Genomic DNA, 18815 nt, shown 5'->3' on the forward strand with positions numbered 1-18815 from the left:
TTAGGTCAAGACCTCCCAAAGGCTTGGAGAAAAATAAAAATCCATAGTGTTTTGTCTTGGATAAAGCATAGTAGTTAGAACAACAGATGCCGGACCAGGAGGGAAAGTCCTAGCTTCCTCTCTGCCTCAAGAGTAGTTCAATGAGCCTGTCCATGTGGACTGGGTTCCCACTTCAGAAGCACCGCTTTCTATAGACTGACCAGTGTCTTGAGCACCAATCTTATGGATGTGAAGGACTGAGTACCCATGGACCCGGACATACATGGAATAATACATTCGTGAGCTCCAGCTCGCTGGCCTAGGAAGAACTATGTCTCTTCTTACAGCATTGGGGCTGAGGGGGTGGTGATGGCGGCAAAGACTCAACAGCAGAGGCAGCTTGTACTTATTACTGTACCTTTCTAGCTAGGCTGATTTCAACACAAGGAAGTCAATTCACTCTAACATGTGGTAACAGACTTGGCAGGATTTGAACTCTGGACTTTTCTGTAGCTCAGTCTATGTCCTGGTTTTGTGCAGCTGCCCCAGGCTCCACCTCATAGCCACTGTGCTGTGTCTGGCGGACCCATCCTGCAGGCTGCCTGTCTTCAGGACTGGAATCAAAGGCAAGTTACAGGTCGGCACTGACTGTTTTGGCAGCCACGCCATGGACAGACGGCTGCACGCCTGCTCAAAATGTACAGTGTCTGGCAAAAGCCAGGCTGAAGATCGATAACCTCACCCGCCAAGATTCCAAAAGGAAAAACTTAGCTCAGAGTTTTCCCCTTCGTAGTGATTTTTCTTCCTTTCTTTCCTTTTACTTTTTTTTTCTTTTTTAAAAGGGAATCCCTGTGTTTCAAGGCAAAACCCAAAATGCACAGTGGTCAGCTCATGATTCTTTGACCCGTGAACATCTGTGGGTCTGGGGCTTCCTTGTGAATCAGTAGCAGCCTTGAGAGCTACGAGCCAAGCCTGCCCTAGACAAAAAGGAATTCTGCAGAGGGGAATTGGGAGGAGGCTTGAGAGCTCCCGACCTGGTTAGCCTCCGGTTTTGCTTTCCAGAGACTTGTCTGCACTCAGTGTCAGCTAGTGTCTGTGTTTTCTATGAGCAGCATTTTGAGTCTGTTTTTTAAGATGGGTTTTTTTCTAAACACCGTAAGAACTGGGATGGGAGTCTTCATTTTGCACATAAGAGAGGGAAGAATGAAATGGGCAAACTGGACTCAGATGTATTTACTGAAAACAAGAGCATGGGCTGGAGGTGTGGCTGAGGGTGTTGAGGGCTTTGCTGAGTAAGCATGGAGAACTGAGCTCCATCTGCAGCACCCACATCAATGCCTGACAGCAGTGTTTGTAACCTAAGCCATGAGGAGGCAGAGAACCATCCATCCCAGAGACTCTCAGGACTGCTAGGAGTGGAAATAGTGAGGTCTAGGTTTGGAGAGGAATCGTCTGTCTCCTGAAAGATGAAGACAGAGAGTGGGGGATAGCATCACTGGGTGACAGCACCAAGCCAATGGCTTAATTGAAATCCCTGGGACCTACAAGGCAGAAGGAGAGAACGGATCGCAGCCAGTTGTTCTCTGACATCCATACCCATGCACCCAAAATACATATTAAAATATGTAGTTAAAAATGAGAATGAGATAAAGTAGAAACTATAGAAAGAGATAGCTCTAGCCTACTCAGGTACACACACCCATACCACCCATGCACTGAACGGAGAAGAAAAGAGAAACCCTCTCTTCAAACCTTACCCTTTAAAATAAGGAGAACGTTCTAATACGGAGCATTGTGTCTGCCTTGGATGGTCTGTCTGAGAACTGATACAGCCTTCCTTGGAGGATAGGAGCTAGGTTGGCAGCCTTAACTCCAGGAGTGCCCAGAGTGTGCTTGAGCCCATAACGCTGAAGGGTGGCAGGCGGTGCTGTGAGTGGCTGGCTGTGACTTACTCTCACTCTGGGTTTTGGTCAGCAGTTGAGGGCAGGAGAGATGGCTCAATCAGCTAAGTGTTTACCTCCAAGCATCAGGACAAGAGTTTATCTCTAGAACCCACCTGGGAACAAAACAAAACACCAAGCCGGCCATGGTGGTGTCCCTGTAATCTCAGTGCAAAGGAGGCAAAGACAGTGAAGCCCTAGGGTGAAGTCTACACAGTGAGACCTTCTCTCGGAAAAGCATGTGGACGGATTTGGGCTGGAGAGATAGTTTAATGGGTAGACATGTGCAGGTACAACGCTGCTGAGTTTGATTGCTGGGAGCCACATAGCTGTGGACAAAGAGAACTGAGTCCACAGTGTTGTCCTCTGAGCTCTCCCCGTGTGCCTTGGTATGCACCTACCCCCTCTGCCTCTACGACAATAATAAACAGATTGAAATGTATAGAAAGACAATGAATGGAGCCTGAGACTTTGAAAGGATGCTTGTAGGATGTCCTCTGGCCACCACATGGCCTCACTGTACAAGAGTATGCTCCCAATGAACACACACACACACACAATGAACACACACACACACACACACACACACACACACACACACACACACACACACACACATACACATACACACACACAGGGTCAGGGGAAGGTTTAGCCTTAATGAGAAATATTAGTGTGTGATACATTTGCCCCTCTCCTCTGAGACTTGGTTCTTTGCTGGAAAACGAGGTGGTCCAGCCAGCTCTGATACACTCTACTGCAACTCCGGCTGGGAGTCTTGCCTATAGGCTCCTCTTTCTCCTGGCGGGTGTTCAGTTCTTCTGCTGTGACTTTTCCGAAAGAAGCTAGGGGATAATTGGATGAACTGGGTCCCCTCAAAATACACGTTGGCCAAGGGTCTTAGCGAGATAAAAGAAGGGTTTTAGGGTACGGCCTGACACCAAGTGACTAGATATAGACATGTGACCACATGGAAAGAGAGCCATGTAAAGACAATGGAGTAGTCATCCACCAGCCAAGGATCGGCTTCAAAAGAAACCAGTCCTGTCAACATCTTCATCATCCGGTCTCCATGCTGAAGATGCCCAGAAGGTGGTACTTTGCTATGGGAGTTCAAGATAACACATTGGGCTCCAGCAACTTTTCTTGACTTTGAGAGGGGTGCTCTATGTTTTTCTTTTGAGGTTTTATTTTATTATTTTATTTAGAAAACAAGGTCTCGTCATGTAGCTTTAGCAGTGTTAGAATTCACTACATAGGCCAGGTTGCCTTCCTATCGCTGATATTAAAGGCATGTGACTTCTCATACGGTTTTCTTAATAGGTCTGGCTTTAGCCTAAAGTAGGCTTTCTTGCATTAGGATTATCGAGTATTTTGTTTACTTTTTACACGTGTCTTTATCGTCAGCAAAAGAAAGTAAGCAATGAAGCTATACTTCCTCGAAGGCAACTTTACAAGTTCGACCCTACTTTTAAAAATAGTGATGGATCTGTCTTTGCTGATACACTGGCGTGAGGGTTAATTTTCATTGTCAACTTGACTGAATATGCAATTACCTAGAAACACAGCCAGAGCTATGTCTGTGAGGAAATTTCTAGGGAGGTTTAATGGTGAAGGAAAACCCACCTTGAATGTTACTATTGCTATCCCATGGCTATAAAAAAAGGACTGGGGAAGAGGCGCGCAGAGAGCAGCAGAGAGCACAGGCGTTCCTGTCTTCCTGCTTCCCGACTCCAGGGTAATGTGACCAGGTTCTCAGGCTTGCCTCCCCTCTCCCACCTCTGCTTCCTGATTTGACAACACATAGGACTATCTTCCCTCAAAGGAGGAGCCCAAAGGGCTTTTGTTATTCAAAAAGGAATAGGTAAGGAATGCACAGATTTTTATAAAAAAAAAAAAAAAAAGGCTGAAAACTAAATAGCTCCATTTGTAAAGAACTTTAGACCAAGCAGGCCGAGTGGATGTGGTACAGCCTGATTTTTTTTTTTGTAGAACTCTGAATTTCAAATTTCATGCAGTCCAAATTCAATTGCCTGAGTTATAGAGAAAACAGTGAGGGGCCCTCCCCACTTACCACCTGTGAAGGAGATGCTCCGATTTCTTAGCTAAATTGTGTTCTTACCAAAATAGACTTTTCTTTCACTTAATACCCAGATTCTGACTCTTTTACACACCAGTTAGTCACCTGCAGCTGGAATACAGTGGCCAACATCTAGAAAGCACTGGGGTCCCTGTCTCTTCCCACCCCTCCCCATCTCTCTAAGTTCCATTGAACCACAACATTAAATTTTCCAGAGTGGCATCTGAGTTAGGGTCTCTATTGCTGTGATGAAAACACGATGGCCAAAGAGCAGGTTGGGGAGGAAAGGGTTAATTTAGCGTACACTTTCAAATCACTGTTCATTACCAAAGGAGATCAGGACAGGAACTCAAGGGCAGGAACCTGGAGGCAGGAGCTGATGAGGAGGCCATGGAGGGAGGCTACTTACTGGATTGCTTTCCATGGCTCGATCAGCCTGCATTCTTGTTCTTACAGAACTCAGGACAGCAGCCCAGGGATGGCCCCACCCACCATGGGGTGGGTCCTCCAAGAAAATGCCTTACAGCTGGATCCCATGGAGGCATTCCCTCAACTGAGGCTCTTTCCTCTATGATGATTCTAACTTGTGTCAAGTTGACCCACAAAACCAGCCAGTACAGGTGGCATTTCTGACATGAATACCACTGGCCAGGCAGAGGTTTGGCACGTCTGTGATTCTGATGCGCTTACACAGAGAGATGTGGTCTGTCCTTCCTTTCCTACCTCACAGTACACATTGTAGATAACTTTCGGTGGTTTAAATGAGAAGTGCATCCCCTACCCCATAGATGTGTATTTGAAAATTCGGTCCCCGCTTGGTGACACCGTTAGCCTTGCTAGAGGAAGTGCCTCACCATGGGCCTTTTGTCCCAGTTCCACTCTCTCTGATAAAATGCCACGTAAGTTTTCTGTTCCCGCCGCCATGGCTGCCTGTTGCTATGTCTTCCACACCTTTGTGGGCTACCCACTTAGCAGCATAAACTAAGAGACAGCCTTTTCCCCTTAAGTGGTGTTTTTGCTTTTTGTGTTTTATCACAGCAACTGAAAAAGAAACTAATACTCTTCTCGTAGTCTGCGTGAGCTGATGTAGCAGCCGGACAACAGGCCAATCAGCACAGACGGAAGCAGCCAATGTTTTAGTATTTTACACATACAACTAGATGAATGAATGGCTAGCTCAAGGTTTTTAGCTTGTCATGGTTTTGGCGTGCGTGTGTGTGTGTGTGTGTGTGTGTGTGTGTGTGTTTGCATGCATGTGCGTGCATGCATGCTGCTTTTTGTTTCTTATTTGGAGGGGTGGGTCATAGTTGCAAGGATGAAAGTTGATAGAATTTTCAAAGATACACGTTAAAAAAGAAGACATCTTGAGAAAGGAAGTCTTTAATTTCCAGCTACCAAAATAACAGAAAAAATAAGGTCCACTTATTTATATTCATTTATTTCTATGGGTAATGAATAAATTAAGGAACACTTCACCTCAGACACAGACTGTTTTTATTATAGCTAAGCTAATGCTTTAGTTCCATATATATTTTTGAACTTCCATCAATGTGAAACACCATTTTTTAATACTTAAAAAAAAAAAAGACAGACTCACGAGCACTTTACAGCATTCAAAGGAGAGCCAGCCGAGGGTTCATAAGAATATTTTTTCCTTAAAAAAAAAAAAACACCCATCCGACCAAAATAAAATCATTTTAATTAACTCCTTCCTGAGTAACTAAAACCTTGGAATGTGCTGAAAGGTTATAATAAATAAGGCAAGGACCAACTAGCTTAAAATGTATTTTCTTTTTAAATTAAACTATGTAAAATGTACAATATATTTCATGAAGTACAAACTATGATGGGCCAGGGCCCAAGCGAGCTGATGAAGTACCTTGACTTTTTAGGGTGTAGGGGCAGTGTGCTAGGCCAAGATACCAGGAGGGTCCTGCAACCAGTCAGCCAACCCCCTCACCCATGGTGTGACAGTGGCCATGGGTGGCAATTCGAACACACAGCAAGTGCTATGTGCACCTCTAGAAAGCAGGGGACCTTTATGAGTGACCAGCTGTCCCCACGTTTGGACAACAGCCGAGAAAGTCCAGCTAACACAGCTTTATCTTTGATGGTGGGATCTCGGTCAGCTAACCATCGCCATCACTGTGTATGGAATACCATGGAGACGACTTACAAAGCCCTGCAACTGCAGTCCTCATACTTGTTTGGAGAATGGTAGCAGGTGTTTTCTATGTTGCTCTTCAAAATCTGATTAATGGAAAGGCCCAGCACAGGACAAAGGTTATTTCCCCCTCTTTGAACAGCTCCCTTATCCACTTCCTGTCCCAGTTCCCTGAGGCAGAAAGGAGGCCCATGAGTGGCCAGTGCTAGACTTCTCTACCTCTGTGGTCCCTGCCTTTCCTTTGAGCGGGGACCTGTCTTAATGCATTTCATGATGAAGGAGCTTCAGTATAGACCGGGCAGTTTTGCAGATGACGGGCTTTAGACCTTGGCCAGTGTCCAGTTTTAGTGAAGGAAGAAAACAAAATTCTAGAGAAACTTGATGGTTTCTGTAAAGTACAAAATGTGTGCCTGGTGTGCCAAGCCAGAGTCTTGTTTATCTTAAGTACTTCTAACTCACTTGGCTGTCTTCTTCAATGGCAGGCTCTGGGGTAAACCTGAGGCAGACACAAGTTGTCACCAAATGTCCTTCCCACTGCCATCACTGCAGTCTGGCCTCTCTAGTTGCATTCTATCAACCAGTGAGAATATGAAATTTTAAAATTTTCATGACTTAAAAAAAAAGACACAATTCACTAATTAAAGGAGCAGAGCATCATGGGTAGTGGAGAGTTGTCAGGAGTAAGTAGGTGCAAGGACTATTTTGGTGCAAAGGAATTGCCCAGTGTTTACTCAGATCATGTTGGGACACCAATCTACTCTACCCTAGCCAAGCAGGGTCCTGCCCAGACACTGTGGCATTGAGGTCTCTGGCATTGGTGTCCCTGGGAAGGGTTATGGGTGCAAACAGGTTCTATAAGAAAATGGTTCTACTGTTGCTAGGGCAGGACTTGGAACCCTTAGTTACCAAACACAACAGCTCCTGCAGGTCTAGAAGGAATGAAAAATGCCAAGTTCAGTATAGCCCCATTGGCTATGAGTGTGCTTTCAGGATCGCACACGGTGTGCAATTGAGCTAAGGATTCCTGCCACACATATCAAGGTCAGAAGTCAGTCAGTTTCTGGCACTTGCACGTGCAACAATGAGGTCCTTATGTTTGATCTGCCCTGCCAACACGTGACATAACAAGCTGACGCCTTCCAGGGAATGCCTTCCAAGCAGAGCGATACCTGGGAATGGAAGTTCTCAATGGAGCTTACTGTGCACACAGCTTGATCTCGGCAAGCTTCCCTAGCTCTGATTTGTTGAGAAGGTGGATGCTGGACACTGACTTGTTCTCTCAGAGATAAGTACTGTGTTCTTGGTGACAGTGTCCCCATTCTACCGACGGGGTGAGGTGGGGTGGGGGTAGAAACCCCAGAACCAGTGGATTCCTCCCTCTTGTCTTCCTTCTACTCCTAGATGCTTCTAGACCCCTTCCTCTCTGAAATGGTTATTTCTGCGAGATACACATCAGGATGTCTTTACCACGGATGTAATATTTTTGGAGCCATTTTACAAATGATAAAATGACTAAGATGGAGGGTATATCTCTCTCTTCTTTCACTGAAAGTGTCAGGTAGGGGACTACCTATTTTCTGAAGAGGTGCCTTGTGGTAGAGCCATCTAGTGTGTCTGGGAAAACCTCAAGGAGGGAAGAAAAACCACACAGAATAAAATTAAACAAATAAAACCCGCAAAACCGGGCATCTCCCAATGACCCCAACATGTAGGAATGTTTTGTTCTTTTTAATGCACTCGAGCATTAATGAAAGTCCCTTCAGAATTTCTCTTCCCCAAAGAACTTTGTAAAAGGGGGGATGAGGCCACAGAAGCCACAATCTGGCGCAGGTATCACCTCTTATAAATATCTTCTAGCCATTTTTCGTCATCTTGCTCCTCGTCGTCGATTGGCTCCTCCGTCTCCAGGGGCGTGGGGATGAAGAACTGTGGTCTCACGGGAGGTCCGCTCACGCGAGACTTCAGTCCAAGCTTGCGCTTGAGCAGGTGGAATTGTTCTCTGACGTAGTGGTAGAACTCGTACTCGTATCTCATTCGCTGGTAGAGAATCTGCACCGCCTCGGGGGAGGGGACAGTCTTCCTCACGGTCACAGTCATGTTGCCAAGTTTCCTGTGCTCTGGAAAAGAACCAGGGAGCCCATGAGCAATATCCAGGAAGCCTTGTTTCAGGAGTAACCAGGCTGTGTGAGACTGCCTGGAACTGGACATCCACCAAAGAGAAGAAAATGTCACCAAGGGATATCTCATTTCTAGGCTTATTTGTTTTGGTGGTTTGGAAAGAATGGCCCTCATAGACTCGTGTGTTTGAATGCTTGGCCCATAGGGAGCGGCACCATTAGGAGGGTGTGTGTCACTGTGGGCTTGAGCTTTTAGGCTTCCTATGGTCAAGCTACACTCAGTGTAGCACACAGCCTCCTGCTGCTGCCTGAGAATAAGGAGTAGAACTCTCAGATCCTTCTCCAGCACCACACATACCTGCATGTTGCCATGTTTGTTTGCTGTCATGATGATAATGGACGAAACCTCTGAATCTGTAAGCCAATCCCAGTTAAGTGATTTCCTTTGTAAGAGTGTCCTGGTCACTTTCACAGCAATGGAAACCCTAAGACATGTTCATCATCTTCTCCAGTTTGTTCTAAACTGGGTAAAAGGTGGGGGAAGGCAGTCTAGCCACTTGAAAGGTTTAGGAGGGATGGTCACGTTGGAGTTGGAGGTTAGCTTGCTAGCACAGTGAGACCCTACGCTAATGAAAACGATAAAAACAAATACCGACATGTTTTTTTCTTCTGAGAGAGGGAGAGGAAGAAGAAAGAAGAAAAGAAAGGAAAGGAAAGAGTCTTGAGATGTTTTTTCTTGCGACAGGGTCCATTATATAGTCCCGGCATTTACTATACAGACCAGACTGGCTGGCTCCTGACTCTCAGAGATCTACCTGCCTCGGCTCCCCACACTGCTGGAATGAAAGGTGTGCACCCACCACGCCAGGCCAGATTCTCGTGATTTCTACTATTTAATTTATTAGTTAAATAATTTGAGCCAGAGTGTTCTAAAATGAATCTGAAGAATTACAAAAACGATGCAGGCAGCCATTGGCTAAATATTTGGGACAATTCCACACAGAAGGAACACGGGCAGCAAAGACAACATTTGGGGGAAATAACTTTCTGTTTGCCCACTGAAGGGCCCTCAGTCAGTGCTCCTGCTGTCTTGCTCATGCTCCTCTTTAAGGACGCTTTGCCTGCATTTTATATTTGTGTACTGGGGAAGGAAGCTAAGCTGCTCGGGTAAGCACCTGTCTACGGACAGTGCATCCCGCGGAAAGCACGGGCTTCTTGCCTACCTTCATTTGGCAGAGCTGGCATCTGGACTGCCATCTTACATCTCTGGTGTGCATTTATCAATTAGCAGAGAGCCCAGGTGTGGAAAACTGGGTGTTATTTATTAGCCCCCTCAGATCCCAAAGGCAAGTAACACAAAAACCATGGCATGCCAGCCTAATAAGTTCTGTAGGTAGGTCAACAGGCTGTAACCATTCTAGTAGCCAACAAAGAGCTTAGCATGTTACACTGCTCTTAAAGTAACAGTCACAATTATTACTAGGCATGAAACCATTTGGGAGTCAAGTCTCTTAACAAAAAAGGCTTCAGTGGAATTTAAAATAGTACCCATGGAGTAAGTAAGTCCAGTGAATTCTTTCTGCTCCCAGATAGCCACAGCTCTGGGGACTCGGTTCAGACCCCTTCAAAGCCTTACTGTACCTACACTTTATAAGGCAAAGAAATCTTCCATATACACACATATACACATACACACAGACACACACACACACACACATACACACACACATACACACCTACACATACATATACTATACATGTATACACACACACACACACACACACACACACACACACACATATACATATATCCATCCCAAGGGGCCTTTCCACACCTAGACTCAGAGATCTTACTCTGACCTGTTGCAATGGGGATGGTGAGAGATCTTGCTCAAGAGAGCTCTTAATAAAGACCCTTTAGTGTTTGTATTGGGATTGGCTCCTTGGTCGTTTTGGGGGTCCCTGCAACTTGGACATAACAACAAATAGTTCAGTTTCCATAGGCCTACCTATAGTAAGTATCCAGCATCATTTGGGAAGACCAGACAGAGGTCAGCTTGCCTTATGCAGTCAATAGTGAATTTTTCTTTATTCATTTTTCCTTACTTATGTGTACATGTCTGTACTTGTAAATGGTGCACTGTGTAGAGGCAAGGGACAACTTGTGGGAGTCAGTTCTTTTCTTTCACGGTGAGGGTCCTAGGGCTCAAACTCAGGTCTCAAGGCTTGTCAGTAAGTGCCTTTATGTGCTGAGCCACCCTGCCAGTCCATCAATAGAGAACACTTCAAATCACATTTCAAAGGCACCCTGTCATGCATTTTCCTGCAGGGAATTCAATACTGTGGCTAAGCCTTCCCCACTTTTGCAAAACACTGGCTATTCTTTCCAAACAAAACAAACTTGCTTAAACAGTGGAATTAAGTCTCTTTCCTGACTGTAGCTATACACAAAGTTGGGGATTTTTGCTGTTATTGCTTCTTTTTTAAGAGTTTCATTGTTTCAGGCTCAAAACTAGTACACTTTAGAGATCCACACTTGGCCAATGAGATGGCTGAGTGGTAAAAGTGCCTAGCTAGTCAAATCAAATCGGAGCTTCGGAGCTTGACTGCCAGAACCCATGGTGGAGGGGGAGCAGCCACTCCTGGAAGCTGTCCTCTGATCTCTGCAGGTGTACTGTGAACGCACACTCACAAACATACAACATACACACTAATAATCGATTAATCAAAAGCAACGCTTGCAGTTGGCATTCTTTGGGAAGCATGCAAGCCCTTGATAGGCAGTCCCAGGCCTCAGACAATGAGCATTAAGAAGTAAAGCCCTCATTCATGGGCACCCTTTGTTAACTTCCAGGAGTGTGTGACTCTACTGCTCAGTGAGGACAAAGCCAAAGAGATTCCAAGCCGGAACACCTTCCTTGAAGGCAGGAGTGGGGGTGGGCACTGTCAGATCAAGGACAGCCTGGCAGTGTGTCTGCCCCATGGAGAATTAGTTTAGAAATTGATTTAATTATAAGGACTTGCCCTATTTCATGTAGAATCTGAATTTCTGGCTTTTCTTGGAGGAGGGGCTAGTCTTAGCATGACTATCCCCCTGAGAGAGACAGTGCACTCAGACTCCAGGTGCCAGCTCATTTTTTATGTTGCCTGCCTCTTCACCACAGAGAAACTCTCCAGTCCTTCTGCTATGAAGGCTTCGAAACTCTGGGTTGTATAAACCCAGAAAGCAAGTATTTTCTATTAATGCTCCAGTCAGGCCTCCCTGGTATGTCCACTGCCACCTTCCCTACTCTTTTTACAAATATTTATTGAGCAGTAGTTTGGTACCAGGTGCAGGAGCTGCAAAAGGTGAATGGGACATTGTCCCCAGACATTCTGACAGCTTGCCATGTGCCAGGCTCTCTGAGATACATACACACACCTTGGATTTTGTGAACCCCCCACCCCCACCCACAGTGCTCCGGGGTCATTTATCACCTTCATTCACAGGCATGGCTCTCACACCAGAACCCGCTCAGGCTCCCAGAGCTGGAAAACAGAGAAGCCAGACGTTGGGTCTCAGACTGGCAAGCTGAGCCAAGTTTCAACTGTGCCCACCCCAAAGTGGAGCGGGTCCCCCAGGCTAAGGGGACACTTTCCCCCTCCCTCAGAACCAGTGGCCACGAGCAGGGGAAGGCAGGGCATTCTGGTTTGCTTCTTGGTTGGACCAGCACTTCCTCTCATGAACTGGTGGACTTTTCATAAATACTATGCAGAAAGATTCATCTTGTATAGCTCGGTGACCTCGGAATTCGCACCAAGGACCCTCGAGATTGCTCAAGGTGTTAAGCCCAGTATGTGAAGTCCTGAGACTGGAAAGAAGGCTTTCTGATTCCAGTCTAGTGCTTTCTGGCTATATCACAGGCTATTAATTTCCAAATTGAGTGGAAATCTATAACCACCCACTTCTCCTGGCCCAGTGTATACTCTGGCATTAAGGGGATTGGTCCAAAAGAAGGGCTTGAGTGTTCTAACTTGGGTGGGGGGAGGCAGTGCTGCAGGGAGCCCAGAAGGATCTGCTGAAAAACTTTGCAGCCAGCAAAAGTGTTTTCAGAATGAAAGGGACTGTCTGTCTCCGTGTTAGCTCCCCCAGCGCCCATCTCCATGCCGGGAATAGCGCAACCTTCCATAAGAGTTTGTTGATTTGAGACCTGCATTTGAAATCCATCGGTAAGACTGGATTAAGCCAAAGGGCAACTTTGGGTGTTGATTTTACATAAGCTGCTGCTTGAGAAATTCCCTCCATGTCTAGAAATCTGATTTCTTGAAGTAGAGTAATAGGGAAGGCATGGCTGGGCTGGACAGGGAGTGGAAATCTGCTTTTTTTTTTTTTTTTTTTTTTTTTTTTTTTTTTTTGTCTTTCTGTTGAAACCATGTAATGGTGACAGGTCACTTTCACGAACTTGGTCAAGCTTTAGAATTACTACTGTAAGGTTGCCACACACTTAAGTATCTGTGCAGACAGATATGCGCCTCTGCCTCCTTACAGTTAACAACTATGTGCTAGGCATATTGTAACTAAATGAACTAAAGGACTCTGAGTACCTCTGGTCACAGTGACATCTATGTGACTTGATTCTGTTGTGTCAGTGGTGCGCAATGATTTGATTGGCTATAATCTTCAATACTCTATCATGTCTCCTCCCCTCCCCGCCGTCTGTTTTGTTTCTTTGTTTGTTTGTTTTTTGTTTTTTTTTGTTTTTGTTTTTTGTTTTTTTGTTTTTTTGTTTTATTTAGAGATGGCATAAGAAAGCATTTCCAGAACAAGGGTGAGGGCCAGAGTTCAGATTTCCTGACACTCACATAAGAAGCTGGGGCAGAACAGGTTCCTCTCATCCCACTGCTCAGGAGGCTGAGACACAGGGCACATGGTTAGCCTGATTAGTTGAAGTGTTATGCTCTGGGTTCAGCGAGAGACCTTGACTCAATAAATAACGTACAGAGGGTCTAAGAAAGACATCTGATGTTAGCTTCTGACTCTTTCCACATGTGTGCACACTGTACACACACCCACGCTTATGCATATTATACACATAGACACATGCAAAAATAGAAGGAGTAAAACAGTCATTCAGATCACACCCATTTGCTCCACGCACCAAGGCATCTGCTGTGGGTATCCATGGTGTCTTTTTGGTCAGCCTTGATGGTCAAATTCCTTGTGGAAGATGTCACATCAGGAATACTGGGGACATCTTCAGAAAGCCGATCCTTCACAGGAAGTACTGCCTAACACAGACAAGCCCTACAGGACTTTGGAAACCTCATCCCAGCTCAGCACCATGCTGCTATTGCATTGAATGTAGGGCCATTGCAAAATGTGCAGGTGGCTGTGTGTCAACACATGGTCCGTTCAGTGAACCACTCTACCCATCTTGGGGATTCGTGTTCAAACATGATAATAAACATCGTCCACCACGATCCTAGCTTGTGTAGGAGACAGACTGTGTGGTAACAGGCGTGACCTGCTTCACTCCAGCTGAGACCGAAGAGAGGAGGCCTTTTCTGACCCAAATCTGGACATTTCGCTAACGCCTCAACTCTCTCCACCTCTGTTGCACGGACATGATGTTTAGACTGGTTCATAATCTTCGGACTCTAAAAAGCTCCTTTAATGTAAATAAAAAAAAGAAATCACAAACCTGCCACTTGGAGCCTCCCCTACCACCCGTCTTAGCCTGTCAAAGGCGTATAATGGAAATACGTTGTTGCCTTGACTCTGGGCCAGAATAAACAATCTGGAAACAGTATGTAAACCCAGCTGCAGCCCAGGACAGAGGCCTTGCTTTATGACCTTGGAGGGGCCAACCTAGTGCAAAAGAATCAGACCTCATTGCTGGCTGGAGCTGTTTTTGATACTGGACAGACTCTGCGTTTCCCTGTCTCCATTTGAGAGAATGAATACTTCACAGGGAAAAGAGGGCCTCCCACTCGCCAATCTAGACTTGTTTTAACCTGCTCCAACAGAGGTCACGTGCAAGAAATGGATATGTGCTTCATAGGAACGTAAGTGAGGTCAAATTTTACCTGGGGTGGAGGCAGGCATCATCAGGAGATAGGTATCATTTTTCAGCTTCCGGTTAGCTGAACAGTGATTGACAAGAGGCCCTGCCACTTTAGCAAGTGTTCTGTTTTTTCAAAAAAAAAAAAAAATCTGCACTTTATTATTCCCAGGTTAGAAGATTAGACCCAGAAATTTCTAGCACACAAAAGAGAGGAAGACTTTCTCAGTTGACGGGTGAGGAGGAATTGGAGCGGAGCTCTAGGCAGCAAGGGTGAGGCAGAGTGAGCAACAGGGCAAGTGCCATAGGGCTGCCACCCTAGCAACTCCTGCAGAGCCCTGCGCAGGACACTATGAATACGATGTGAACACGATGTGTGTCACAGATAGAGTAAACTCATTTCCTGAATTATGCAGGGCGGCCACACAGTTCAGACACATGAAATACAACTGCAGGGTAGGCTGGCCGCCCTGCAGCTGCGAGCAACGGAAATGAACGTGTGTCACTCTGACTTCACAGCGGTAGGCGGGGCTGGCAGGAGGCGCTTTTGATGTGCCACTCGTGTGATTGATGGCATGCTAAGGTCAGCTTCTTGGAGGTATGGCAATTAAGGGAGGCGGGGTGTCCACACTTCATGGCTGTCTCTGAGTTTAAGGTTGGTAAAGTAAACAGAGGGTTTTTTCTTTCTTTTTCTTTTCGGTCTTCATTTTAGATCTAGAAGTATAAATAACTAAAAATTAAGTTGAGATCACTTTGAATTTCAAGAGAACTTTGCTCTGTGCAGCCAAATGCAAATTACATGGTTTTCTCCATTCCCCCAGAGTGCTAGGCTCCTTTGAAGAATGAAAATGAAGGCCTTTTAACACTCCCTCTCTCTTTTGATAGTTGGAATTGGAAGGAGAATGCATTTGGCTTATGTGGCGTGGGTCAACAAAAGTCCACAGAGACCAGGATGGAATGGGTCGCCAAACACCCATGGAGATTGGAGCACTGCCCATTTTGGGGTAGAGGCTAACGGGTCAGTAGCCTGCCATGGGACAGGTAGAAATGTCACATGGGTGGCTCTCAACTCTAGACTCTAAAGACATGGGTGGCCTGCTGAAGTAACTCCTATTTGGACATCTCAGCTACACATCAGTTAACTTGGAACCTGCCAAGCCAGCAAAGATGGCAGTGGCCATGGTAGGGGCTGTAGCAGGGACAACAGCTGTGGAGGAGCAGTGGCGTTGGTAATTTAGTGGCCTGGACTCAGAGCACACATTTATTGATGCTCAATGGTGTACCTGGTAAGCCCAATGCAAAGAAGAAGAGGCCCTTTAAGAGCTGAACACACAGACTTACCCCTGAGAAAGAGCAAATAATAATCAGAAAAACACAGACAAAAACCCTCCCATAACCACTTGGGAATCCTTGTTCCCTGGGGACCTAGTGAGCCTCCTTCTAATGGAAAATCAGAAGGGGAAAGAAGGGGCATCACAAGGTTTGATCTTTGTAGTAAGCAAATGCATGTTTTGGTTAGGTCAGATGAATGAATACTCTGGGTAAACCAATAACGGAGGGTAGTGACACCTGCAGAGGCCGTATGGGGGCCTGAGTATCTGCAGTGCTGATGACCAGTGGAGCCGAGGCACCTACAGAAGTGAGCCAACTACACATGGAGATCCTAAAGCTTAGAAACAAGCACCAGGGCTGGAAGAGGCACCTTGGTTCCTCCTGGTGCCATTCCCATGCTGGAGGGCACAACCCAGTGCCTGTCTAGGTCAAGGCTCTAGGAGTTGGCTTTCCCTGGCACTTAAAATTGGTAGGCAGAGGACAAATTGCTATCAGGTGTTTTCTCCCCAAGTCTGGACTCCAAATCAGCCCAAAAGCTGGTAACTTCTTTGAAAGACTCTACTAAACCCCCCCCCCCCACACACACGTGTACACACACACACACACACACACACACACACACACACACACACAGGCGCTCCCCTGTTGAGACCTAACTCTGATGTTAGGTTAATGGCTATCACCCACCCACAGATGATGGCACAGCCACAGGGAAGTTATCCTGGTGATCTGTTTTCCTCAAAGGTTTCCCCCCAAATCAAGTTGCTTCTGCGGTTCTACACAGAATTATAAGGCCCCAGGGCACAATGTCAGCTTTATGGCTTGGACCTTTCTAAAAGGTATAGTTTTCAACTTAAAAATTCATGTACACAGACACTTATGCATCCATATATACATGTAAATAGATACAGGTGGGCAAGTTTTAGGAAAACTTACAGAAAAATTAAGACACTAAAGTGACTTTTAATCAAGTCATGGTTATTACTATGGCAACACATTTCCTTTCTGTGTTTTATTTATGTGCATGAATTACAAAATGCACTGATTATATTTGGTTTTATGCTCTTTTACATAATTTCTATATGTGTAATTTATATATTGTATATTTATATAAGTTTGATATAACTATAGTTTATAATTTATACTTTATACTTATATTTTAAATTTTATTCTCTTTTAAATAAGTTATTCCAGGGTCACTTCCCCATCCTTTTAAGACAGGATCTTTCTCTGTATCCAGGCTTCACCAGAACTTAGGGAAATCCTCCACCCTTGGCCTTCCAACAACTAGAATTTACAGTCATGAGTTACCACACTCAGCCTGCCAAGTGCTAATTTGAAGTGCATTTTAAGATCTAATGTCTGAAAATCACACAGACACACCACTTCTCCTCATAGGGCTCTTCTGTTTCTACAGCTCTACATGATTTGTGATGACATCTTAGTTGACCAATGACCATGAGCCCTGTTTCCCTAAGATCAATGCAGGCTCAGATGCCCAGGGGTCCATTTTCTTCTTTTCGGTAGCTTCTCGAAGCTCTGTGACACTTATTTAGAATTTATATGACATGATTTCTCTAAACAGTATGGCCTTTACTTTACCACTCAGTTTATTAAGGATTCAAGGCTAGGAGAACAGAAAGACCTCCGGCAGTGAACTTGTTACGTGTGGCTGCCCAAAGAGCAACAACACAAGCAATTCCTGGCAATGATGACAATTACAGATGAGAATTAGCCCCTCATTTCCTCCTCCTTATTGGTAATTCTAAATGGCTTTTAACAGAGTAGAGACCATTGCCATTTTTGTTTTGTCTCAACATTCTATCACCTTCATCGGTCTTAACAGGGGACCTGACAGTCAGTCCCTGGAGCCAGCAACTGGGATGCTTTCTCTAGAATGCTAACCATGGTGAAAGTTTCATAAGCTAAATGATGAAGCTGTTCATGGGGGCTGAACGTGTAAGATAAGGGAGCTATTTAACCTCCTGCCCAGACATTAAGAAGTTAAGTTAATGGGAAGTGCTACTCAAAATAGCCATTGCCAAGTCTGGGAGTGTGAGACGATGTTCTGAGGATGCTGCCCCTTCCCTCCAGCGTGTGTGCGATGCTCCCTTCAAATCTGATCCACTTGATCTGGGCGGCTCCGAGCCTTAGTGCAGCAGGCTTTGGGGGAGGGTAAAGGAAAAGGCCTACTGACGGCTCCTTTCCCCATTTACTATAAGATTTGCAACGTGTGCAGGAGGACAGAGCATGTATTTACAAGCACATCCAGAGCAGAGTCTATGAAAGAATGCACTGAGGGGCCCATTCCCGTCTGTATGGGAGATCCATTTGTTTATTAGGCTAAGTTTGAAACTGCCCACTAAACGTCAGACACGCCAGGACCATCAGAGGGAGGTATGGCAGGGTAAAGTCACAGAGCTTAAAAATAGAGTGGTAATTGTTCGGTATTAACATTTATACACTGTAAAAATGTTACAGACACACTAAACTGGCAAAAGCAATCTAGGAGGACAAAATATATTAAAAATAGTTTTGAAGGTTTTTGTTACAGTAGGAACATGAATTTGTAGCTGAAAATAAATTCCTTTTTAAAAAAAGATTTCTTTATTATTATAATTAAGTACACTGTAGCTGGATCTCATGGTTGTGAGCCACCATGTTATTGCTGGGATTTGAACTCAGGAGTTCTTACTCGCTGAGCCATTTCGCCAGCCCCTGAAAAATAAATTCTAATGAGAAAAATCCAGCACTTTCGTTCTTCTGATGTTAGAAAGACTAGTGTGTTGGGCAGAAGCTCTGAAGGCAGCAGTAAATGAAGGCGGTGGTGGAGGGCTCGTGTCCACATTTAAGAGAAGCTGCAGGTGCCTGCTGCATTAGTGGGAGAGAGGTCAGACGGCCAGGACAGACTTCTGTTGTAAAGCAAGCCTGAAACTATGGTAATGTGTGCCAGGGTCCTTGTCTCTTCTGTCACACCTCTTTCCTTCCATTTCCCCTTCTTCCCTTCCCTCCCTCCTTTCTTACCTTTCCCTCCTCTCCTCTCTTTCCCTCCCTCCTTTCTTACCTTCCCCTCCCCTCCTCTCTGCTCTCCCCATTCTCTCCCCTCCCCTTCTCTCTCCTCCTCCCCTCCCTCCCTCCTTTCCTTCTTCCCCCTTCTTTCCT

General features: G+C 45.4%; 1 protein-coding gene and 1 long non-coding RNA gene across 3 annotated transcripts in view; one reads left to right on the forward strand and one right to left on the reverse strand.

The window, feature by feature from the left end:
* Window positions 1-5362: 5362 nt before the first annotated feature.
* Ust (uronyl-2-sulfotransferase) overlaps window positions 5363-18815 on the reverse strand; it is a 314073-nt gene continuing 300620 nt past the window's right edge. Inside the window, exon 8 of one of the 2 annotated variants that reach the window (NM_177387.3) lies at window positions 5363-8280. In NM_177387.3, the coding sequence (NP_796361.2) occupies window positions 7997-8280 (284 nt within the window). In that variant the 3' untranslated portion in view covers window positions 5363-7996. The remainder of the gene's footprint in view (window positions 8281-18815) is intronic. The other variant, XM_006512772.3, reaches the window with a different exon arrangement.
* Window positions 10042-18815, forward strand: part of 4930573G07Rik — a 49201-nt gene continuing 40427 nt past the window's right edge. The window contains exon 1 of the long non-coding RNA XR_003948827.1: window positions 10042-14325. This is a non-coding gene — a long non-coding RNA (RIKEN cDNA 4930573G07 gene). The remainder of the gene's footprint in view (window positions 14326-18815) is intronic.

The sequence above is a fragment of the Mus musculus genome, chromosome 10 (genome assembly GCF_000001635.26).
Source record: "Mus musculus strain C57BL/6J chromosome 10, GRCm38.p6 C57BL/6J".
NCBI classification, from domain to species: Eukaryota; Metazoa; Chordata; class Mammalia; order Rodentia; family Muridae; genus Mus; species Mus musculus.